At 38.7% G+C, this 25,296-nt stretch overlaps 1 protein-coding gene across 3 annotated transcripts in view; it reads left to right on the top strand.

Moving 5' to 3' along the window:
• OSBPL1A (oxysterol binding protein like 1A) overlaps positions 1-25,296 on the top strand; it is a 227,771-nt gene that overhangs the window by 19,089 nt on the left and 183,386 nt on the right. For all 3 annotated transcript variants that reach the window (XM_077900285.1, XM_077900283.1, XM_077900284.1), the window contains exons 2-4: positions 912-1,034; positions 9,043-9,128; positions 10,034-10,108. In XM_077900285.1, coding sequence (XP_077756411.1) covers positions 914-1,034; positions 9,043-9,128; positions 10,034-10,108 — 282 coding nt within the window. In that variant the 5' untranslated portion in view covers positions 912-913. The remainder of the gene's footprint in view (positions 1-911; positions 1,035-9,042; positions 9,129-10,033; positions 10,109-25,296) is intronic.

Raw genomic sequence — 25,296 nt, 5'->3', positions numbered from 1 at the left:
TTCCTGTGTTTCATACTCTGCCAGCTTAGTAGAATCCTCCCCAGGTGTATGCATATTTTGAAATGTACTCGATACTGACAAATTGGAGCCTCTCCCCCTGTGACATAGGAAAGATTGTATGGATTTATATTCATATTAGCAGTTTATTGCAGTGCATATTTTCTGTCCAGGACAGCATTGGGCATGTTTAACCTTTTTTTTTTTTTTTTTTTTAAATTGAGGTATTGTTGACATGTAATGTCACATTAGTTTCAGATATATAATCTTTTTACTTCTGCTAATGTTGTAGTCAGAAAAAATTGATTTGCATTTATTAGAAGGAAATTTATATTCTGTGACTTGTGCTTGATATCATTATGACAAATGCTTTAAATTGGTTACAGTCCTCTATATTTGGTTTGAGGCTTGGAAAAATAGGAGAGAAAACAAAGGAATTGTAAATATGGCCACTCCTAGATCTTTACCTGTAATTTAGGTTTTTTTTCCCCCCCCCAGGATATTTTGCACAGTTTTTGAATGTGTTAATTTATATTTCAGCCTTATGATATCTTTATAGTAATGACCATGTTTTAACTTTGTCTAGTTATTGTAATAACTATTTACAAAAAATCATGTATCTATAAAGGATTCTGTCATACAGTGTTAACAACAGTTCATGAGGTTATTTTGCAGATGAAGAAACTGAGGATTTTGAGAGATTAAGAAATTTGCCCAAACGTCTAGTACATTTTTTCAGTAATAATAAAAAGGGGAAAGGAATCTTAAGGTCACGTTCTGGCCTTGCAGCTGATTTGTTTAGTCATTTCATTAGCTGCAAAATGAAGATGATTTTTTTCCCTTTCTGTATTAGCAGATAGTGTCTAAATGCTAATTATGTTAATAGATAATAGCAATATTATTTTTAAACCTAGAAATGAACACTGAAGCAGAACAGCAGCTTCTCCATCATGCCAGAAACGGCAACGCTGAAGAAGTTAGACAGTTATTAGAAACTATGGAAAGGAATGAAGTAATTGCTGACATTAATTGCAAAGGTAAGCTTTGAGTGGATTTTTTAGCTTTCTTTGTGAGTATGCATGGTTCTGTCATTTATTTAGCACAATATTTTGATCTTGCTAGAAATACCCATCTCTATCTAGAAAGAATCTTCATAAGAGTCAGTAAAAGGTCTCCCTAAATCAGGGAAATTGAAATCTAGTCTTAACATTTAGTGTCTGTGACAATTTTAGCAGCTACGAGAGTGATCCTGAGCCTACAAGATGCATGCTATGATAGGATATGGTAGTTAAAGCAGCAGGTTTGAATGTTGACTATACGCCCAGGGTCCTGTGAAGTACCTTATAGGTGGTGGTAGGTAGTATCTCTGACCTCACTGAGATTAGTGTTGTAGATTAATAGATCAGACTAGTCTATACTATACAGTATATACCAGAATATGGAATTCCAGTGTGTCATGAAATCCCATGGGCGAAGTATGAAACTGGAACTAGAAGAATTTGCTTCTTGGAGGAAATAATTCTAAGGTGATCTATGAAGAGTGTATAGGGCTTAATCAAGTGAAAATAGAAAATGTTCAAAGGAGATACAGCATGTGTCAAAGTCCAAGGTGAGAGGCAGCCTAGGTGGCAAGGGCCTGGAGGCAGGAGGGGTTGAGGGATAAGGTTGGGTAGGTAAGTAGCAGCTAAATATTAACGCACTCTGTGTGGCAGGTTGTACATATTACACTCATGTGTGCAGAGAAATAGAATTTATCTTCTAAAATGGCTCTGATATTTCAACATGCACGTTTTCCTTCTTGGAGTATGGAGAACTAAATGTTAGTCCTCAAGCTCAATTGCTTTTTGATAAACGATTGGTCTTCCAGAGCCTCTCAACTCTTCTTGCCCCATCTCCCCTTAGGTGGCATTTAAATGTAAAGATGAGCCTTGTGTGTATCTATAGCCTTTGGTTCCTCAGTGACCCTTTTCTTCCTAGTGCTCTTTAAGTATATGTAGCTGAACTTGGGGACAAAGTCAAACTGGTGTCTCTGTTTGTCATACAAGTGGTGCTTCTTGGCTGTTACTTTGTGGCCACTTTGCAGGTGGGGGCTAGTGGCTGCTAGGCAATCTTTTCCTATCACCCGGATGCCACTTGCCTGTTCTTGGTGTTCCTACAGTTTATCTCCCTCTCTGGGCTCATGGCACCATGTCTCTGCATTTATGTCTCTCTCTCTCCCCCAGGCCTCTGTCCCAGATGCATATTTTATTCTGCTGTGTCACATTTTTCTCCTATCCTAAAGTGACAAACCTTCTGGCTTACCCACAGTGGGGAAGGAGTATTATCTTTGCAGCAGGGAGGAAATGATAATCTGAGTTTTCCAGAAAGCATGAGTTGGTTTTTGGTATGCTAAAGGAATTCTAAAAATCCTCTTGGTCCTTCAACAAAGACCAGTTCTTTTGGTTTTTTAGATTATTTATTTATTTATGATAGTCACACAAAGAGAGAGAGAGGCAGAGACATAGGCAGAGGGAGAAGCAGGCTCCATGCACCGGGAGCCTGATGTGGGATTTGATCCCGGGTCTCCAGGATCGTGCCCTGGGCCAAAGGCAGGCACCAAACCGCTGCGCCACCCAGGGATCCCAGCAAAGACCAGTTCTTAATCTTTATCTGGGGATGCTATTTTGAAGGCTAAAATTATTCCCGGCATTTGAAAATCCTAATAACCCTTTATTATCTACCCTTCCCACCCTCACCTGTGGTTATTTTGGGTTAACTGGTGGGAATCACCTTCTTGGAAATGTAAAATTGAAACAAATGTGAATGCTTTTTCAGAATTTTATTGTTATACCTGGCAGTCAGACTTTGTCTTAGGGCAGTTTAAAGGATTTACATAAAGGAATGACACCAGATGATGTGCAGTTCACCAGAAGAAGTGAATAGGGAAAGGTGGGACTGGATGTGAGCAGTGTTTCCTCATGAGGATCACCTATGCCAGGCATTTCTAGGATTTCTTTTCTACTGATTTGTTTTTCCAAACCCTGAGAAATTGAGAAAATGGTGAAATGTACTATAATTCCTTAAAAATTAAAGCTTAACAATCAACATAGAGACATTATTTGTTGGAAGGAATTACTGCTGTCAAGTTGAAAGTAAGAGAAGGAAGCACTGACCTGCAGTTGAAGGTAAAGGCCAGTATTTGTAGGATCAGGGTACAAAGAAGGATCTAATCTGTTTTGCAGGTAGTTGTTGCTATAAGTGTGTGTTCTTGGTCCTGTTTTTTTGCAAATATTAATGTTTAGTTTTGTGCCTTTTCTTCCTTTTTTGACCTTGGGTTTCCCGTTGAGGCACCTGCCATCTTGGGCTTGTCTGGTTTGATCCAGCTTCTATGGAGTACTGCCAGGACAGGACTCTGACTTTCCTGGTTGCTGGCCTACCAATATCCTGTTAGAATTACCTACTTGCTCTGATAATCTTTTTTTTTTTTTTTTTTTTAAGATTTTATTTATTTATTCATGAGAGACACACAGAGAGAGGCAGAGACACAGGCAGAGGGAGAGGCAGGCTCCATGCAGGGAGCAGCCTGACTGGGACTTGATACCGGGTCCCCAGGATCACACCCTGGGCCGAAGGCGGCCCTAAACCGCTGAGCCACTGGGGCTGCCCTCTCTGATAATCTGCTAAGAAATACGTTTTGGAAGCAAAATTGTAACCCAGGTCCAAAAGTGCAATAGCACATGGCTCTGGGGGTCCCAAACAGACCAGGTTCAAGCACTCACCACTGACAAAATCCAAAGATGGAGAGGTGAGTGGTGGTGAAACAAGCAGGGAATTTATTTCAATGAGGCCAACACCAGAAGACAGTGGGCTAGTGTTTTCAAAGTGCTGAAAGCACTTCTAGATTTATATAAGGAAAATGTAGAACAAAGGTTGGTGAGTAGGTACAGCTGGGCAATAAAGAGTAAAGGACAGTTGAATCATTGTCTTGGGATCCATCATGTGTTGTCAATATTAGGACAGTCCCTCTTTTTGAGGGGCTAGCTTGGTTCCCATTACAGGATGCTTTGCCTGCCAGGTCTTTTGCCTGAGTTAAAAAGTACAGACTGAGGTCAAAATAGAGGTAGTTAAGGCTACAACAGTGTCTTCTTTCGAAATAAGAACTTATGCTGGCCGTGTCTACATATGATTCTGTGGTGGTGTCCTGTCACCTTGTTGGAAATTCTCGATGTGAAGCTACTTAAATGTTATCCATAATATCTGCTGGTGTTTCCCAGTGTTACAACATTCTTTGTAGGGTACAGTTCTTTGTAAATATTCCTCAATTTGACATTTCTTATTTGTTGAACAAAATTTTTGGATATCCATGGTAAGTAGTAAAGAGTATAAAGAATGAAGTATTTTAACATAGGATTTTGGGAATTCCCATTTCTTGGTCCAGAATCTTACTTGGAAATCCTAGATGTGAGGAGACCAGTTCAGAATCTGATACAGTAACTTAGAGGAGACCATCATGGGTTAGCTGGGAGTAGAAGCAATGGGAATGGCAACAAGTAGGTATAATAAGCAGTTAGGAAGTAGAATCAATAGGACTAACTGAATGTGGGGGTTAAAAAGGAGAGAAGTGGCAAGAGTTTTGCTTATTTTTGACTTGAGAACGAGGGGAATAATGGCAGTTTGTTGAGGGGAAAAAAAAGGGGGAGAAGAACTAGCTTTAGTGAGTATGTACAGTTGACCCTTGAACAACACAGGGTGAAGAAGCACCAACTTTTCTGCAGAGTAAAAAAAAAAAAAAAAAAAAAAAAAAAAAATCCGCATATAACTTTTGACTCCCCCAAAACGTAACTGTTAATAGCCTACTGTTGACTAGAAGCTTTACTGATAATAATCAATGAACATATATTGTATGTTATATATGTTATATATTGTATCCTTATAATAAAGTAAGCTAGAGAAAAGAAAATGTTAAGAAAATCCTAAGAAAAATACATTTAAAATGTTTATCGACTAACATCTGTATGTAAGTGGACCCATACAGTTCAAAACTCATGTTGTTCAGGGGTCAACAGTGTACATATAAAATGACTGGTGAGCTCAGCTTTGCTCTTTTTGAGCACAAGCTATTTTGTGTCATCCAAATGGAGGTGTCTAGTAAGCAGCTGCAAAGGGGAATGTGGATTTTGAAGTCAGTAGTACATGAACAGTGAAAGCAGTGGAAAAAGGCCAGGAGAGATACATTATTGGAGATACCAGTAATGAAGGACTAATCGGACAGTGGAACTTCCAAAGATCCTGAGAGAAGTGCTGGAACGGGGAGAGGTGCAGGGCTGTGGCAGCCTGGAAGGCATGTGAGCTGTGTTGTCCAATGCTTTCCAGTGCTGTGGCAGCTGGAAAGTGCCCCTGGGATTTGGTGACAGTGTTGGCAGATTTAAACTTGAGGACCATTTGAATGACATGGTGGGAGATGAACCTTTTCTGCCCTGGGTGGTAGGAGGCTAACGGGAATGGAAGGGGATGGAAAGGGGAAGTGCAGGCAGAGCGGGAGGGGAGAGTGAGGACAGTAGCTGCAAGGAGAACAGGATCGGAGAGGGCTTTCATTGCTCTTGGTTATAGTGAAGAAGAAGGGGTGGATGATAAAGGAGAAGAGTACCTGAGAAGCAGAAAGGGATGGAATCCAGGATATAGGATCTGGATTGGTCTTAGATAAGTCAGGAAAGAAGGATGGAAGAATGCCTATTGGTAGCAGTGAGATAGTAGATTTGGCTCTAGGAAGCCCAGGGAGTTCCATGAAAGCTTTTCTTCTCATTGTGAAGCTAAGAGACTGAGGCCCTTTGTGAAGGGGAGGTGTGTGGATAAGAGGCTTAAAGAGAATAGGGAGGACTTTTAAGTGCATGTTGCAGAATGTAGGAGAGACACCTGAATAGGGTATTATAAGGATTGCCAAGCAGAGTCTAGAGTCTAGCTGAAGTATAAGATCCTGAGTTTAAGGTGCCATGAATCTACAGGGTTCTGTTATTTTTCTTCTACCACTGTTCAGCCACCTGGGAATAGTTACAAAAAAATCAAGCTAACATACTTACCAGGCTTCGAGGTTTTTGTAGGCTACTGTGACAGTTGTGGAGGGGATTGGCAAGGAAGTTGAAGTGAAGGATCAAGATGATGGATTTATTGAAGGAAGTAAAGGTGAAGGTGTTTACATATATGAGAACTGGTTAAAGAATGAAGGGCTGATTCAATTGCATAAGTCTGGAAGGATACCTATGTGAACAAGCCAGAAAGAGGGCAGTTGGTGAGCTCAGAGATGATGACATCTAGGCTCTGGCTATGGGACTGGGTGTGTCACATCAAGCAGAGGCCAAGTTTGCAGGAAATGAGGGAAGCTGAGAAACTGAGAGACCAGGATACTAAATAAGTAGTAGACACCCCTAAGACAGTGGCACGGTTTGCATGGGGAGAAAGACTGTTGCCTAGAGTTACTTGGTGAGGGGTGAGCCGGTGGGATACTGCTGGATGGCAGCAGAGAACGTGTTTGAGACTTAATGGCAGAAGTCTCAAAAGAGGTTTGCAATGTGAGTGGAGTCCTTGACTAGAGATAGCATTGGGTTTTGATGCGGTGGCTCATTTGGCTTCTGTTGTGTGAGGATCAGTGGATGTGTGGGAATTGTCTGGGGAAGCTCCACCTGAGGGATACAGGAGAGTCCTTTTCCTCAGAAAGAGCTAGGTTTCAGTTGAGAACAGAAAGTAAGAGAAACATTCCATGAAATAGACTGTGGCTCTAGAATTTATTGACTCTAGATTATAGGTTCTAGAGGGCACATGTCTTAGAGGAAACAATTGTGGGAATTTGGGTAAGTGGCAAACAATCACAAGACACTATTGGTGGTATCAGTCCCTTGGGGAGCTGTCAGAAGCTTGTTCTGGGTGCATTGAGGCTGGTTGGTGTCTGGGTTTCTGTTGGCTCAAAATCTAAAATCCAGGAAGTGAGGGCAGCCATTAAACCCTAGTCCCTCCCAAGGAGGGGGGCAGCATGCCCCTAGGCTCTGGTAGACCCTCCAGGGTGCTGGGCTTTAGAATTCAATAGGCTGTATGCTCTTATGCCTGATTTGGAATTTTGATAACCTTCTGGAGGTCTCTCAGCTCTAAGCTATAGTACCCTATTATTTTTTTTTTCTTTCTGAATTGATTTGTATAGTACGTTTTCATCACACACAATTACTCTATACCTCTCCTCAGCAAGGATCCAACATTTCATTGCTCTTAACTTTGGTTCTTGTTGTTTAGTTGGACTCTACCACTCTCGTAACCCATATCCTCATATTTGAGATTTTTATCTGAAGTCAGGACTCCATTTTCTGTCTCTATCTGCAGAGCTAACAACTTTCCAAATGCTGCAGAAGGGATTCTTTATCAATTCCATCTTTCTGTCCACTCTTATAACATGGTACAGGTTTTCTTGTCTTTTTCTTTCTTTTGTTTTTTTTTTTTTTTTTTTTTTGCTTTAATATATTTATGCATATAAACAGAAAACAGTAAAAAGTTCTCAGGAACCCTCTCCTCACACACCATGTATAATAATGTTGGTGAACAGTGAACAGAAAGAGAAATTGACGCAGAAAATTATTGCTGTTATCACAAGTCATTGTATTCCACAGTACCTTTTAAAACAGTTTGTATTGGGATCCCTGGGTGGCGCAGCGGTTTGGCGCCTGCCTTTGGCCCAGGGCGCGATCCTGGAGACCCGGGATCGAATCCCACGTCGGGCTCCCGGTGCATGGAGCCTGCTTCTCCCTCTGCCTGTGTCTCTGCCTCTCTCTCTCTCTGTGTGACTGTCATGAATAAATAAATAAAATCTTTAAAAAAAAATAAAAAAAAATAAAACAGTTTGTATTTATCTTGTATTAATATTTGTTAATTCCAAGCCTCATCGGGTTTTAATTTTATAAGGTAAAGGATATATCCTTAACTAGGAAACTAAGAAAGATACATAGCTCTCTGGTCATTTTGCCTGCATTCAAAACACCAGGTTGTATACATCCATTTGTTCACCAAACATTCATAAAATGAACACTAACTTTTGACTAGTCATGTTTAACTTCTCTGGATATACCCTACTGCCTGGATTATGACATGTAAAATTTTTTAAATTTTTATTTAAATTAACATATAATGTATTACTGGTTTCAGAAGTAGAGATCAGTGATTCATCAGCCTAGTATAATAACCAGTGCTCATTCCATCCATTGCCCTCCACATACATACAAACACACCCCACATCATCTTTATCCATTCATCTGATACACATCTGGGCTCTTTCTGTAGTTTGGCTCTTATGGACATCCCTGCTATAAACACTGGAGTGCAGGTGCCCTTTCAGATCATTAAATTTGTATCTTTCGGATAAATACCTACTAGTGTAATTGCTAGGTCATAGGTTAGCTCTATTTTCAACTTTTTGAGGAACCTCCTTACTGATTTCCAGACTGCACCAGGTATGGCACAGGTTTTCAAAAGGAGATGTTTTTCATGAAATACTGTGCTGAGAGGACCAGGTCTTTGCTAGATGATGGCAAGATTTTTAAAGATTCAAAACCTTGGAGTCAATTAGAGATCATTTACTTTGAATATGACCCCCCATGGTGTCTCTTTCTACCTTTTTAAGAATGAGGATATAGGGGATTCCTGGGTAGCTCAGTGGTTTAGCGCCTGCCTTTGGCCCAGGGCACTATCCTGGAGTCCCAGGATCGAGTCCCACGTCGGGCTCCTGGCATGGAGCCTGCCTCTCCCTCTGCCTGTGTTTCTGCCTCTCTCTATCATAAATAAATAAAAATCTTAAAAAAAAAAATGAGGACATTGAGTTAAGAGAGTGACACCAGAATCTGGGGCTTATGTATTCTAATCATTATACTTGTTACATTTCTTACTGTGTCCTGTCTCTTGCCTCTCATTCATCAGCAGTGCAATGTGAAGGGAAGATTGGCCAGTGAATGGGAATACCTTGCTAAAGAGAAATTTTTATTATAAAATTACCTGAATAGCAAGTAAAAATGCCTTATCTTTTTCCATTTTTAGGAAGAAGTAAGTCTAACTTGGGCTGGACACCTCTTCATCTGGCATGTTATTTTGGACATAAACAAGTGGTTCAGGATCTGTTAAAGGTACATTTATGGCTTAAGTTTTTAAATGAATAAAAGAAATATTACTGCTATGGAAATTATGAAAGTCTTAGAAAAGCCAACTAACCATAGTAGATTACTTAACACTAACACACTTAATTATTCTTTGCTAAAAAGTAGGTTAGCCTGATGACTGGTTAAAATTCTATTTTTTTTAGTCATTTGATTTTTCTATTGACTTTTTAAAATTGCAAAAGTGAATGTGTGAGTTAATGTGAAGATAATAGTTTTTAATATAACAGTTAAAAAAATAACCTAAGCACATCCTAAATGATTAAAAAAAAGATGCAGAATCTCTTAATGAGCACCGTATGATTTAAGATCTCACATTTTTTCAATTCTGTGATAATGTTTCACTTTGATATTTCTGAAATTGCCTTAAAATTGGGCAGTACATTTAAGTAGTGGCTTTTTTTTTTTTTTTTTTTACTGAAAACTTACTAAATTGGTGGAGAAAATATGGTATTTTGTTCAGAATATTCTTTTTTCAATATGAGGGTTTCTAAAGTAGAGTGAAGGTCTGTAGATTTTTAAAGGAAAGCAGCTTTTTACTCTTCTACCTATTATGAAGTAGACTTTTATCTCTCTAGTAGCTTTACTGTTTTACTGTGAATTGAATTGAATTTTAGCATTGACAACCAATGAATATTAACATCATTTTAATTTTGAAATATTTAATATATTTTTTAGGTGCCTGACTGGCTCATTTGGTAGGGTACACAACTCTTAATCTCAGGGTTTTAAGTTCAAGCCCCATGTTGGGTGTTGAGATTACTTAAAAATAAAATATATATTTTTTAAAGAAATAATATATTTTTAGAGAATTATTTTCACCTTTATGTATTTCTTGACATGTGGAAGATGTCTAAAGTTTTCATGTTTGTCAGGCTGGTGCAGAAGTGAATGTATTGAATGACATGGGAGACACGCCGCTTCATCGAGCTGCCTTTACGGGACGAAAGGTGAAAACATTCCACATTTGGTGTTTGGGTGGAATATTTGGGAGAGCAGTCACATGTTTTTTTAAGACTCTATGAATAGGAACTGGGCGAAGCCACAACAAATACATAAACCAGCACTTTGGGTCAAAAGGCCACAAGCTCTTGGAATGAACGTGAGGTCAGGTATTTCCACTCTGGAATCCTGACAGGAGCTCTTTCAGTCCCTGCTCCTGTCCTCTAGGGATGGGGAACTCCTGATAGTTCTTTTTTTTTTTTTTTTTTTTAAACTGCTTCATTGAGGTAGAATTTTATGTTGCATAAAACTCACCTACTGTAAGCGCACATTTTGGTGATTCTTAGTACATTTACATAGCTGTGCAGCCAGCTCAGAACGTTTCCTCATGCCTCTTTATGTTTATTCCCTTCTGTTCTCCCCTGCCTCAGGCTGTCACTGATTGGTTTTCTATTTCAAGGATATCTGTCCTTTCTAGAAATGTCTTGTAATTGAAATCCTACAAACTTTTGTGTTTGGCTTCTTTAATTTAGCATGATATTGTTGAAGTTTATTCATGCCATAGAATCCATGCATCTGTGATTTCTTCTTTTTTATGACTGAATAACTTTCCATCTTATGGCTATATCACATTTTTTAATCCTTTCACTGTTCACTGGAAGGACTCTTTTCCCATTGTGTTGAAATGAATTGAATTGAATTTCCCTTGTTGAAATGAATTGACTGTAAATTTCTAGACTTTCTGTTGTCTTCCTTTAATCTGAATCTATTGTTACATCTGTACTACATTGCTTTTATTACAGTAACTTTATAATTAAGTTTTGATATTGGGTGGTCTGAGTTTTCCAGCTGTGATTTAAATTATTTCGACTATTGTTAGTCAAAATAGTCCAGGGGTGCCTGTGTGGCTCAGTCAAGGTAAGCATCCGACTCCTGGTTTTTGGCTTAGGTAGTGATCTCAGGGTCATGAGATCCAGTCCAGCACTGGGCTCTGCACTCAGTGCAGAGTCTGCTTGAGCTTCTCTCTGCCTGCCCTGCCCAAAATAAATCTTTAAAAAAAACTGTATTTCCATATAAATTTTAGGATCATTTTAATTTCTACAAAAACACCTGTTGGCATTTTGATTGAGGTTGTGTTGTCTAGGGTCTATGGATCCATTTGGGAAGAATGGCCACTTTAACAATATTGAGTCATCCAATCCATAAATGGGAAATGCCTGTTCCTTTGTTTAGATCTTTAATTTCTATTGGCAGTGTTTGGTAGTTTTCAGTGTACAGATCTTATACTCCTGTTAAATTTATTTCCAGGCATTGTATTCTTTTTGATGCTATTTTGAATGGAATTTTTCTTTTAATTTCCTTTTCTGATTTCTTCTTGCAACTGTATAGATAGATAAGTTGATTTTGTTGTTAATCTATATATTGTGTCCCTGTTGTTGATCTGTATCCTGTATCCTTGCTGAATTTGTTCATTAGTTCTAGTAGGCTTTTGTAAATTCCATAGGATTTTCTCTACACTGGATCCTATCATCTACAAATAAACACAAATGTACTTCTTTTCCAGTCTGGATGCTTTCTTCTGCTCTTATTTTACTAGATCTTAGTAAACTGTTGAATACATATGATGAAAGCAGAAATCCTTGTTTTTTGATCATAGGGGAATAGCATCTAGTTTTTTTACCAGTAAGTATGGTGTTTGTGGGTTTCTCTTAGATTCTCTTTATTAGGTTGAGGAAGTGTTACTTTATTTCTAGTTGGTTGAAAGTTTTTTTTTTCTCTAAGATTTTATTTATTTATTCATGAGAGACAGAGAGAGAGAGAGAGAGAGGCAGAGACACAGGCAGAGAGCCTGAAATGGGACTCGATCCTGGGTCTCCAGGATCATGCCCTGGGCTGAAGGTGGTGCTAAACCGCTGGGCCACCGGGCTGTCCTGGTTGAAAGTTTTTATCATGAATGAATGTCTAGTGCTTTTCCTGTCTTTTGAGATGAGCATGTGATTTTTTTCTTTAGTCTGTTAATATGGTATATTACATTAATTGATTTGGGGATTTTAAACATAGCTGTGTAAATCCCACTTGGTACTGGATAATGTCTTTACTGTGTTGCTGGATTCTCTTTGCTAACATTTTGCTAGGGCTTTCTTGGGTCTGTATTCATGAGAGATCCTGCTTTATAGTCTTGTTTTCTCGATCTGTTTATTTGACTTTGGTAACAGGGTGATACTAACCTTACAGAATGAGTTGGAAAGTGTTCTTTTCTTCTGTTTTCTGAAATAGTTTGTAAAGGATTGGTGGTATTCTTTAAGTAGTTGATAGAATTCACCAGGTAAGCTATCTATGCTTGGACTCTCTAAGTGGGAAGATTGTAAATTACTAATAAGCCATCTATGGTTGGACTTTCTAAGTGGGAAGATTGTAAATTACTAATAAGCTATCTGTGCTTGGACTTTTCTGTGTGGGAAGATTTTAAATTACTGAAACAACTTAATTATTTTATGTAGGTCTGTTCTGATTTTCTGTTTCTTTGAGTCCACGGTGGTTATTTTATCTTTCTGGATTTTTTTTTTTTAATCTCACTTAAATTGTCTAATTTCTTGGCTTAAAGTTATTCAGGATGCTCTCCTGTGACTTTTCTGGCTATAGGGTTGGTAATGATAGTCCCTATTTCATTTGTTTTTGCTAATTGGTGTAATCTTTTTGTCTTGGTTAGTTTGGCTAAAGATTTATCAATTTTGTTGATCTTTTTCAAGAACTGACATTATTTTGATATTTTTTGTTCTGTTTATTTCATTTCTGTTCTTATTTATCTTTTTTGGTTTTTAATTTCCTATTTTTTTTTCCTTAAAGTGAAAGCTTATTGACTTGAGTTCTTTGTTCATTTCTAGTACACACATTTAAAGCTATAAATTTTCATTTTAGCTGTATACAATACATTTTTGACTTGTGTTTTTATTCTCATTTAAAATATTTTCTGACATTTTCGTCCCTTCTTCTTTGACCCAGAGGTTATTTAGAAGTATGTCTGCCACATATTTGGAGATTTCCCCCAAATTTCTTTCCATTATTGATTCCTAATTTTCCTTATGATCAGATAACATACTTTGAATTATTTATTGAAGAACATGAAATTCTTTTAAAATTTATTATGGGAGCACCTGGGTGGCTCTGTCAGTTAAGTATCTGACTCATGATTTCAGCTCAGGTCTTGATCTCAGGGTTGTGAGTTCAAGTTCCATGTTTGGCTCCATATTGGGCATGGAGCCTACTTAAAAAAATAATAAAATTTATTAGGAACTAGTGGTATAGCATTTGATCTGGGAGAATGTTTTTTGATTGCTTGAAAAGAATATATATTCTGTTTTGCAGGTGGAGCATTCTATAAATATCCATTGGCTTAGTTGATAGAGTTGTTCAAATCATTTATCCTTAACTGATTTTCTATTTGTTTTATGAAATATTGAGAGCGTTCTTTGAAGTATAACTATAATTCTGGAATTGTGTAGTTTCAATTCTGTCAGTTTTTGTTTCATGAATCTTGGAGCCCTATTAGGTCCATATCCATTTGTAATGGGGTTATATGGAATATATGGCAATATATCTTCCTCATGTATTGACCTTTTTTATCACTACAATGTTTTTGCCTTCAGTAATGTTTCTTGTCATAAAGTTTATTTTCTACCTGGTTAATATAGCTAGTCTAGCTGCCTTATGGTTACTGGTTACATTTTATTTCAGGTGTACAACTCAGTGATTTGATAGGGTTATATGTTATGCTATATTCACCACAAGTGTAGCTATCATCTGTCTCATTACATCACTATTACAGTATCATTGACTATATTCCTTATGCTTTGCTTTTGTTTCATTGACTTACTCATTCTGTAACTGGAGGTATGTATCTTCCTCTCCTCTTCATCCATTTTACCCACTTCCCAAACCCCTTCCCCTCTGGCAGCCATCAGTTCTCTGCATTTATAGTTCTGATTCTGCTTTTTGTTTGTTCATTCTTTTTAGACTCCTTTTATGAGTGTGGTCATAGCATATTTGTCTTTTTCAGTCTGACTTCACTTAGCATAATACTCTTTAGGTCCACCCATGTTGTTTCAAATGGTACAGTTGCCTCCTTTTTATGGCTATATAATATTCCTGTGTGTGTGTGTGATCTTCTTTATCCATTCTTCTTTTTTATATCCATTCTTCTATTGACGGACACTTAGGTTGGTTCCATGTCCTGACTATTGTAAAGAATGCTGCAGCAAACAGGGACACATTTTTCGAGTTAGTATTTTCATTTTCCCTGGGTAAATGCTCAATAGTGGAATTATTGGATCACATAGTATTCTTATTTTTAATTTTTTGAGAAACCTCCATACTGTTTTCCACAGTGGCTGTACCTATTTACATTCCTACCGTCAATGAGTGCATGGGGGTTGCCAACACTTGTTTCCTGTCTTTTTGATTTTAGCCAGTCTGACCAGTGTGAGGTGATATTTCATTGTGGTTTTGATTTGCATTTCTGTAATAAGTGAAGTTGAACATCTTTTCAGTGTCTGCAGACCACCTGTTCAGTTGTGTGTTTTTATCTAGTCTGACAGTTTCTGCCTTTTGATTTAGTGTTGGGTCTATTTACAATTTTAATAATTTTTGGTTTACATCTTTGATTTTGTATTTGTTTTCTCTATGTCAGGTTTTTGTTCTTGTTCCTCCTTGACTGCCTTCTTTTCTGTTACAAAATATTATTAGTGTAAAATTTTAGTTCCTCTAGATATTAAACTTTCTGATCATGTTTATCACAGCAACTTCACACTCTTTATCTGCTAAATACAACATCTATGCCCACAGACAGTCCATTTCTGTTATCTGCATTTCTCTTATTATGAGTTTCTTGTTTCTTTGCATGTCTCACAAGTTTTTATTGAAAACTGGATTTTTTAAAAAAGATTTTATTTGATAGAGAGTGCATGCACAAGCAGTGGGGGGAGGGTGGCAGGCAGAGGGAGAGAGAGAAGCAGGAAGCCTGATGCAGGACTTGATCCCAAGACTCTGGGATCATGACCTGAGCCAAAGGCAGATGCTTAACTGACTGAGCCACCCAGGTACCCTGAAAACTGAACATTTTTTATAGTGCATTTTAGCAACTCTGAATTCTGACTTGTCCACCTTCAGGTTATTTTTTTCCTTTTTTATTAATTTGTCTGATCTTCATCTGTGAAATCTGGAATATAAACCAGGCCTGCTGATAGCTCTTCTTTTTTAAAAAAAAAAAATTGTTTTAATGTTTTAACATGATTTCTGTTATGGACTGAATGTGTTCCCTTAAAATTCATATATTGTAATCCTGTCCCCCCAGTGTGATGCTATTAGGAGATAAAAAGTAGGTGAGGGATGGGAATAGCCTGTACCTTCAAGGCTAAAGATGCCTGATAAGCTCACCTGACATTCTAGTTCCATTGAATATGCCACTCAATTTGTTGTCTTTATTGAATACCCAGCACCGTGAAATGATTAATTTTGTTCAGTTTGAAGTCATTTTTTAAAGATTTTATTTTTATTTATTCATATGAGAGAGAGAGAGAGAGAGGCAGAGACACAGGCAGAGGGAGAAGCAGTCTCCATGCAAGGAGCCCAATGTGGGACTCGATCCTGGGACTCCAGGATCATGCCCTGGGCCAAAGGGGGGCGCTAAACCGCTGAGCCACCCAGGGATCCCCCAATTTTGTTCAGTTTTATACTCATTTTTCAAGATGACAGTTCTCTGAACTCTTCACACCACCATAGCCAAAAATTGCTTTACCTCTTTTTCTTGATTTTTTTCGATTATTTGAATGATCTCGTAAATGATCTATGATACAGTTTTATTTGATTACTGTCCATAGTTTAATATGCCTTAAGATTATTTAAAATCCTATATTAAAATTTATATGCATTTGTCACAAGTCAATAATTTGATTATATCATTTCATACTTTTTATTATGAGTAGATTTAACTAATTTTTGTGTGAATTACCATGAATGAACCTTGTGAGTATGTGCTTAATAAGCATATTTGAATTAGTACATTTTATACCATTACAGTCTATATGCTCATGTGTTGATACTGGTGAACCATATATGCAGTCTTGCTAAAGCTGAGAAAAATGTACTTTTTACAATAAAAAATAAAAATAGTGGGTAAATTGCTATACTTTATGGGATTTTAAAAATGAGCTTCAGATAGTGTAATTTGCCTTATCCATACATGAACTACTTGCTCGTATCTTCACAGCCTGCACTACTCCATTTTTCTTCTGTGTAAGCAAATTCTTGGGGTTGACTTGGATCATGAGATGGCATTCTTGACAGTGCAGCTCAGATGCTGTCTCTCTAAATACGACTTTCTGCAGCTGGGAGAAAACTGCTTTTCCAGATTTCCTGAGCGTATTACATCACTTTCATCTTCTACCCTATAGTTATTGTGTATATCTCTTTACTACTAGATTGAATTCATTTTAGTTTCAAAGAATTAACACACATCAAGTTTTAGTATCTTTGATAAGCACAGCACAGGTCTTTCTGCCTTGTACCTACCTCATACCACATACCTACCTCAGATCGGCTCATTCATCTGTACTTGGTTCTTCACGTTATTTGCCCGTTTCTGCTGTATTCTTGAACTTCAAACAGGAGACTCTGCTATAAATTGGGCCTTAGTTTGATTTGAACATATTAGCATATATATCATATTATCTCTTGTGTTAGAAAATTTAGCTGAAGCTAAATGGGTACCTCACACAGGAAACTTGAAAAATTTATGTGCTTAATGTTTAAGCATGATTGAATTTTGCAGAAAGTTTAATTTTCTAATTGTGCTTATGAAAGGAACCCAATTATCTTGTTCTGATGTGATCCTTTACTATGAATATAATTTATAATTTAAAACATGTTATGGTAGTGAGATTCAGTGATTTAATAACTAGAATGAGTTGAAAAGGGATTTGGTTTGTTATTAAAGTATTTTACATTCGTGTCCTTCAGAATGTATAAAATCTCCCTGAATTTCATGAAGGACCTTCTGGCTCTTCTTGGTAATTACTGACCCCTAGTGTTATCTAATCAAAATGTACCATAATTCTCAGATGTACTCAGCATTTGTTCTTTGGTTTTTCAAATGCAGTTAGAGTGCTGAAGTTTTTATATTTTTTATGATAATTATAAAATAGGGATACAATTGGTACAGTAAATAATTGGATTGTTGTACTAACCTTTATGTTGATTGACTATTTTCCAACAGAGCTAAGAATACATTTAAAATGAATGCTTCCTCTGTTGTGTGTGTGTCAGGAATTGTGTGTCTGTCACCTGGCATATAGAAGATACATATAATCCTGAGGTTCCTATAAGCTTCTCTATCTTGTTCCCTAACTTACCATCTCTCATGCTTAGGCGTTAAATGCCTACTCTGTATCAGGCACTGCACAAATGACCTGATAGGTCTTGTTTCATTTAAAAGGAAATGACAACAATGAAATGTAGGCACAAACATTTCCATTTCTTGTAGTTTGGGCTTCCCAGGAATCCAGCTGAGTTGGAGATTAGTGTGTAACAGGTTAATTGGAATACTATGGGATCACATGTGTGTTGGGGGTGGCGTAGCAGAACTGGGCAGAGGCTGAAGTCAAGCAGTGGTGCACTCACCAGGGTTGCCTCAGCCAGGTGAGGGGAGCTCTGCAAGAGAGGTGACCCATCAAAGCTGTCCCAGTTTGAAGTAAGAGAGCTCAGCACTTAGTGATGGTCAGTCAGTAGGTATTGGCTGCCGTAGGAAGGGACATGACCTTGTGCGAGGCAGCTCTTCTTAGCTGAGTGGATACCTGGAGTGACTAAAGGTAGTGGCTGCCTCCTGGGCACTCCTAGCATCTAGGGTATTAAGTCGTCTATTTCTCAGGGTGAGGCTGGGTGTTGTAGCACAGCTTTGATCATAGCTCACCCTTTATTCTGCTCAGATTTGCTTCTTCATAAGCTTCCAGGCACAGCCCCTTCAGGGTTCCAGTGGGCCATTCCCAGCTAGGAGGAACTTAGGAGGAGGAAGGATAGTGAGACAGACTATAGCGTTGCTGCAATTGACCTTTGGGCCACAACTGAATCCTCTTCTCCCTTCTCTGCTGTCTCTTCTAGATATATCTTTCCCTTGACTAGCACATCTGGTCTTCATGGCTTATCCAGTGCTGTGACTCAGGCCCTCATCACTGGAGATCTGAGCAGGTCATGCCCTTCCTAAGTGTGGAGTTGCCACACTTGTTCATTATTGTCAAAACTAGACCTGGGAGGGGCACCTGGGTGACTCAGTGGTTGAGTGTATACCTTTGGCTCAGGTCGTGATCCCAGGATCCTGGGATCAAGTCCCGCATCAGGCTCCCCACAGGGAGCCTGCTTCTCCCTCTGCTTGTATCTCTACCTCTCTGTCTCTCATGAATAAATAACTAAAATCTTAAGAAAAAAACTGGACCAGGGAATACCAAGAGCTACCTAAGTGTATCATCTGCATGCCAAACATACTCCTCCATTTCCCCATTGTATATAGTCCTCCTTTCTTATGTTCAAGTTCAGTTACCTCTGCTAAAATGATGACGACTCCTGCCTCTCCTTTGTTACAGGAGCTGAGTGTTCAGGCACCCTTTCTCATCTTCTGGCATGTGAATCAGAGCATTATACTCAGATGCCCCCAGAACCTGAAGAAGCCAATCAGGCATTGTGCTTCCTTCTCTGTTTTGAGAAGTGCAAGATGGTATAATTTGTTTTTTACTTTGGAGACACTGTCCTGGCATTACCCAGACCACTGAACCCTTAAAAACAATATGGCATTGTCCCTGAATTCTTCCTAAGATTTATTTCCCACTCCCTGGAGCATTATATCTTAGCAAGGCTTTCAACATTCTAGTCTCTTCTTGTTCATCTGGTTTTATTAATATGTCATTGGTAAGATAGACCACTGTGATGGTCTGTAGGATGAACAAATGGCTCTGAGGCAAAACTGTAAATGTATACTTTGTCTATGAGAATATAAAGTGGTTTTGATCATTTTTTCCTAATCGGGAAAGAGTACACATAATGTCAAATTAGTTGCTATACCATGTCCTTAGGTAATATTAACTTGCTTGGAAAAGATAGCATGCTTTGCAGAGTGGCTATAATTGGGGCTATTTGAATTTATGGAAATCCTCGGTCTTCCTCCATATTCCATCTGGTTTTTGCAGTGTTAGACTGATGAATTAAATGGAAATAGTCTAAGAACCATCACTCCTACATTCTGAGGGTTTTTTTGTTTGTTTGTAGGCTCCATGCCCAGTGTGGAGTCCAGTATGGGACTTGAACTCACAACGCTGAGATTAAGACCTGAGCTGTGATCAAGAGTTGCACTTAACTGACTGAACCATCCAGATGCCCCTGCATTCTGAGGTTTTCAAGGATGGCACTGATCCAACCCATATAAGATACTAGTTTTAATTTATCTGGGCCAGGGGGCAAGGGAGGACAATTTCAGAGCCCTCCTTCTGGCCCTTAGACACCCAGGAATCCACACGAAACTGCCAACAACTTAGTGTGTCTGTTCCAATTGTGTATTCATGGACTGGGGAAGTGATTCCTGGATGTGATTGTGGACCTGCATGTACCATGAGCCAGACCTGAGCCAAGGTCTCATTTATTACCTTGTCCTCATGTATGCCCCCTTTCTAAAAGAGGGGCCAGATGGCACTTGGGGTCTCTCGGCATCAGTGTCAACTTGGACATTAGACCTAACAGTTCCTGAAATGTTTGGATATTCCCCTTTCCCCGGTGTAGCTACCTGGGTTTCATTAGTCCCTTTGGGAATAGTCTAGGAAATTGATGGCTTTGTACGTTTGATTTGGTGTTGCAAAATCTTTCCTTCCAGAATCTGGTCTCTCCTTTAATAGTTTTCAGTCCAAAATTGATTCAGGTCCAGAAACCGGACAAGGTGTCATGACTTCTTCAGAGACCGTCTTCAGCTTCTAACCATTCATCATTGACTTTTTTGACAGTACAAATTGAGTTTTTAACTTGGATGATTCCTAGCAGCATAACCAAAGCAGTGGCCCCTTACAAGTGTCAAAATGCCAGATATGCCTTTGCAGACAGAAGATTTTAAATAAGTGGACTTGCTAGACTGAACATAGTACATAAGATCATATTTTTTATTTTTGCCATATTTTTTATTATTTATTGTGCCAGATTTTTAATTTTTGTGCCTGGAAGGGCCTAGAGGATACATCATTCACCAAAGCAGGAAGAAATGACTGGTGAATAAGGCACCAACATCATTAAGACCCTTATTAAGGTTTGTCTTCTAAAGTCTAGGGCTTCCAGGAAATGACACTGCAGCCCTGATTCACCAATAGCAGTGGGGTATGCAGGGGATGTGTATCATAGGACCCTGAAATAGTAGAGGCTTGGAGATGGCACCTCCACCTCAGAAGCCAGGTGGAAGCAATTATGGTAAGTAAGTACTGTAGCAAGTTCAGCAGGGTAAGATCGGGAGGACTGGCCTGCAGAGAGTTACAGAAATGGCTAACAAAATGGCATTCCTGAGGGCAAGTCACATGGGCATATGACAGCAGATACTACTTCTGTCATCTATTATGATTTTGTTTTGTTTTGTTTTATACTCTTTTGATGGATTGAGAAGGTATCATGTCTTACCAATTCTTCAGTAGCTTATTACACATTCTTTAGACTTGGTATCACCCCATAGCCACTGGGTGCTCAGTTCTGTTTCTTCTTTTTTCAGACCCATTCCTCTCCCTCTCTTCAGTTTTTCCTCTTAGGTCAGTAGAGGTTAGCCAAATACTGTCTTCAAGTTTCTGATCTTTCTTGGCCAGTGTGCTCCCTGATGTCTACTGATGTCATTGAAGCATTCTTTATTTCTGTTACTAATGATTTTTATTTGTAGCATTTTCCTCTAACTCTTTATAGTTTCCACTTCAGTTGAAATTCTCTCATTATGTATGTAGTCCACCTTTTCAACTAGACCTTTTAATGTAATAATCATAGTTACTTTAAATTCTGTGTCTGATCATTTCAGACACAGAATTTAATTTTGGTCATTTCTGTGTCATCCTGTTGATTGCTTTGTCTCTTGACAGTGGATCGTTTTTTTTCTGTTTTGTGTGTGTGTCTGGTAATTTTTATTGGAATGTTAAACTGTGTGTAAGCTAGTAGAGACAGGTAAATAGTTTGGGCTTGGAAATGGGCATACGTCTTAGTGTGGGAGGTTGGATCAGTCTAGCCTGGAGCACATCTGAGCTTGGGTTTTGTTGTTGCCATGGTTACCTTATGTGTACCAATGGCTTCAGATTTCTATTTCCAAATTTGGTATTGCCTCCATGTATGTTGTAGGCTGATTTTTCTGGAGAGTTTTTTTTTTTTTTTTTTTTCCCTTGATGTTCCTACTTCACTCTAAGCTTGAGGCCTTCCTAGCATGTCTTGTCCCTCAGAGAGCATTTCTCTCCATGCTGTTGCCTCTCCCTCATTAATTGACTACTCTTGCTTGTTCTCAGTACTTGGTAGTCTTGGGGTGAGAGGAGGGGGCAGAGTGAGTTGCAATTGTCCTGGTCGAGCCTATACATCTTAGGCCTTTTGTCCCTGTGTAAGGGACAGGAGTTTCTTAGATAGTTCTTTATCAGTGATCCTGCTCCTCCAGTAATAGGAGACCTTTAATGTATGGATCCTTGATTGTTTCCTGTCTCTCTCCTTGGTTGAAAGGGTCTTCACTGTGCCTTGTGGATGAAAGATTTGCTGCCTTTTCACAGCAGTGATACTTTTAAAGGAATAACATAAGGCAGAAAGGCTTGCCTCAGGCTTTATAAGCCTTCTCTGCAGCAGTGGTAGCTCCCTCCTCTGTGCCTGCATCATCAAGGGTAAGGCTTTCTCTGATCACCTGCCGGAATCCCCATCCCCTGCCTTTTTTTTTTTTTTTTTTTAAGCACCAGGTGGAGGCCCACGGAGAAGAGTCTGCAGGTGGATAGGAGTTTCCCTTATACCTGTGGTTCGTAGAGGTTCTATATCCTTATGTTAGTGTTTCAGCAGGTAGCAATTCATTGAAATTTGCAGCTCAGTTCCTTTATCTGCTTGTTTGGCAGCCCCTGTCTTACACTCATACCTACCATGGGTGAGCAAGTGCTTACTTGAGGGCAGTTTCCTTAGATTTCAGACTATAGGCATATCTCAAAGATATTGCAGGTTTGTTGCCAGATAACTTCAATAAAGCAAATATTAAAACAGAGTTAAGTCAAATGAACTTTTTCGTATCCTAGTGCATATAAAATTTATGTTTATACTATAGTCTATTAAGTGTGCAGAAGCATTAGGTCTAATAAAACAATGTATATACCATAATTAAAAATTCTGTATTGCTAAAAAAAGGTTGTCATCTGAGCTTTTAATGACTCATAATCTCTTTGCTGGGGGAGGATCCCACCTCCATGCTGATGGTGATTGATGAAGATTGGAATGGCTTTAGCAGTTTGTTTGAATAGGAGAAAATGAAATTTGCCACATAGATTAATTCTTTCTTTCACAGACCATTTCTCTGTGCATGTGATGCTGTTTGATAGCTTTTTACCCACAGTAGAACTTCTTTCAAAATCCTCTCAAACCCTGCCATCAGCTAAGTTTATGTAGTGTTTTAGATCATTTGTTGTCACTTCAGTCTTCATAGCATCTTCCCCGGGAGTAGATTCTATCTCAAGAAACTGCTTTCTTTGCTCATTCATAAGAAGAAACTCCTCATCTTTGAAATCTCTATCATGAAATTGCAGCAGTGCAGTCTCCCTTCGGATTCTAGTTCTTTTGCTGTTTCTGCCACAACTGCAGGGACTTCCTCCAGTCTGAAACCCCTTGAAGTCACCCATGAGGTTGGAATCAACTTCTTCCAAACTCCTATTAATGCTGATAGTATTTTGGCTGGTGCTTTTGAATCTCAAATGCTCTAAATGGCATCTAGAGTGGTGATTCCTTTCCAGAAAGTTTTCAATTTACTTTGTTCAGATCCATCAGAGGAATGAATCACTGTGGCAGCTAGGGCCTTAAGAAATGTATTTTTTTTAGTCCTAAGACTTAAAGTTGAAATTACTCCTTGATCTATGGGCTCAATAGATGTTATGTTAGCAGGCATGAAAACAATCTTAATTTTGTTGTACATCCCCATCAAAGCTCTTGGGTAACCAGGTGCATTGTTAATAGGCAGTAGTATTTTGGGAAGAATCTTTTTTTCTGAGCAGTAGGTCTCAACAGTGGACTTAAAATATTTAGTCAGGCATTTGTAAAATAATATGCTGTCATCTAGGCTTTGTTGTTTTGTTTGTAGAGCAAATATCAAAACAGAGATTTAGCATAATTCCTAAGGGCCCTAGGATTTTCAGAGTGGTCAATGTCATTGGCTTCAGTTTAAGTCACCAGCTGCATTAGCCCCTAACAAGAGAGCCAGCCTGTCCTCTGGAGCTTTGAAGCCAGGCATTGACTTCTTTCTACCTGTGAAAGTCTAGATGGCATCTTCTTCCAAAACAAGGCTGTTTCATCTAGGTTAGAAATCAGTTGTTTAATATAACCACTCATTAGTGACCTTAGCTAGAGCTTCTGGAACACTGGCTGCAGCTTCTCTCTCAGCACTTGCTGCTCCACCTTGTACTATGATGTCATGGAGACGGCTTCTTAAACCTCATGAACTCCCCTCTGCCAGCTTCAGACTTTTCTCCTGTAGCTTCCTCACCTCTCTCAGCCTTCATAGAATTGAAGAGAGCCAGGGCCTTGCTCTGGATTAGGCTTCAGTTTAAGGGATGTTGTGGCTGATTTGATCATCTGTTTAGACCACTCAGACTTGTCTCTGTCTCAGCAATAAGGCTGTTTCATTTTCTATTACTGTATGTTCATTGAAGTAACACTTTTAATTTCCTTCAAGAACTTTTCCTTTGTACTAACTACTTGGCTGTTTGGCCCAAGAGCCTAACTTTCAGCCTATCCAAGCTGTGGACATGTCTTCCTCATTAAGTTTAATTATTTCTGACCTTTGATTTAAAGAGAGAGGTGCGTGACTCTTTCACTTGAGTGAACCTTTAAGGGTCATTGTAGAGTTACTAACTTCAATATTGTCTAACTTTAATACTGTGTCTCAGGGACTAAGGAGGAGGCCCCAGGAGGAAGAGATGGGGAGTGGTTGATCCCTGGAGCCATCAAAATACACATAACATTTATTGATAAGTTTGCTGTCTTCCGTGGGCATGGTTCATGGTATCCCAAAACAATAACAATAGTAATGTTAAAGATTAGTGATCACAGATCATTATAACAAATATAATAATAGTGAAGAGGTTTGGACACCTGGGTGGCTCAGTGGTTGAGTGTCTGCCTTTGGCTCAGGTCATGATCCTGGGGTCGTGGGATTGAGTCCTGCATCAGGTTCCCTGCAGGGAGCCTGCTTCTCTCTCTGCCTCATGCTCTGTGTTTCTCTCATGACTAAATAAAATCTTAAAAAAAAAAAAGTGAAAAGTTTTTGAAATAATGTGAGAATTAGCAAAATGTGACACAGAAACATGAAGTAATCTAATGCTGTTGGAAAAATGGTTCTGATGGACTTGTTGGATGCAGGGTTGCTGTGAACCTTCAACTTGTGTGAAAAAAACAACAAAAAACATGATCTGCAGTTGGTTGTCATGCCATCTCAGTTGCCTGGGTTCAGGCGAAGTAATCATTTTGTAGATGATCTGTTTTTTCCTCTTTTTAAAAAATTTTATTTGAAAGAGGGTGATGCACTTTCCAGCTTTCTAAATTCCAGGTGGAATGTGCAGGTCCCAGTTAATTTATGAAACAGTCTTTTCTTGTGGCAACTTCAGAGACTGTGATACCTAAGTGTTAAGTCGATCGTGTGTCTCTGCCTTACATGTAGCAGTTAATGTTTAGCATGTCTTAGCAGTCTTTAAGGGGCACTTGGGAAGTCAGTTATGCATCCCACTCTTAGTTTTGTCTCAGGTCATGATCTCAGGGTTGTGGGATCGAGCCCCATGTTGGGCTCTGTGCTCAGCATGGAGTTTGCTTGAGATTCTTTCTCTCTCTCTCTTCAGTCAATCAATCAATCAATCAATCTTCTTTCTTAAAAAGGCAAAAAAAAAAAACCTTTAAGATTTTACTTTATGTGTGGCCTCTTAAAAAA

The sequence above is a fragment of the Canis aureus genome, chromosome 6, assembly GCF_053574225.1.
Source record: "Canis aureus isolate CA01 chromosome 6, VMU_Caureus_v.1.0, whole genome shotgun sequence".
In the NCBI taxonomy this organism is placed as follows: Eukaryota; Metazoa; Chordata; class Mammalia; order Carnivora; family Canidae; genus Canis; species Canis aureus.
Note: the sequence above shows the minus strand (reverse complement) of the source record. Positions and strands in the feature narration are given on the sequence as shown.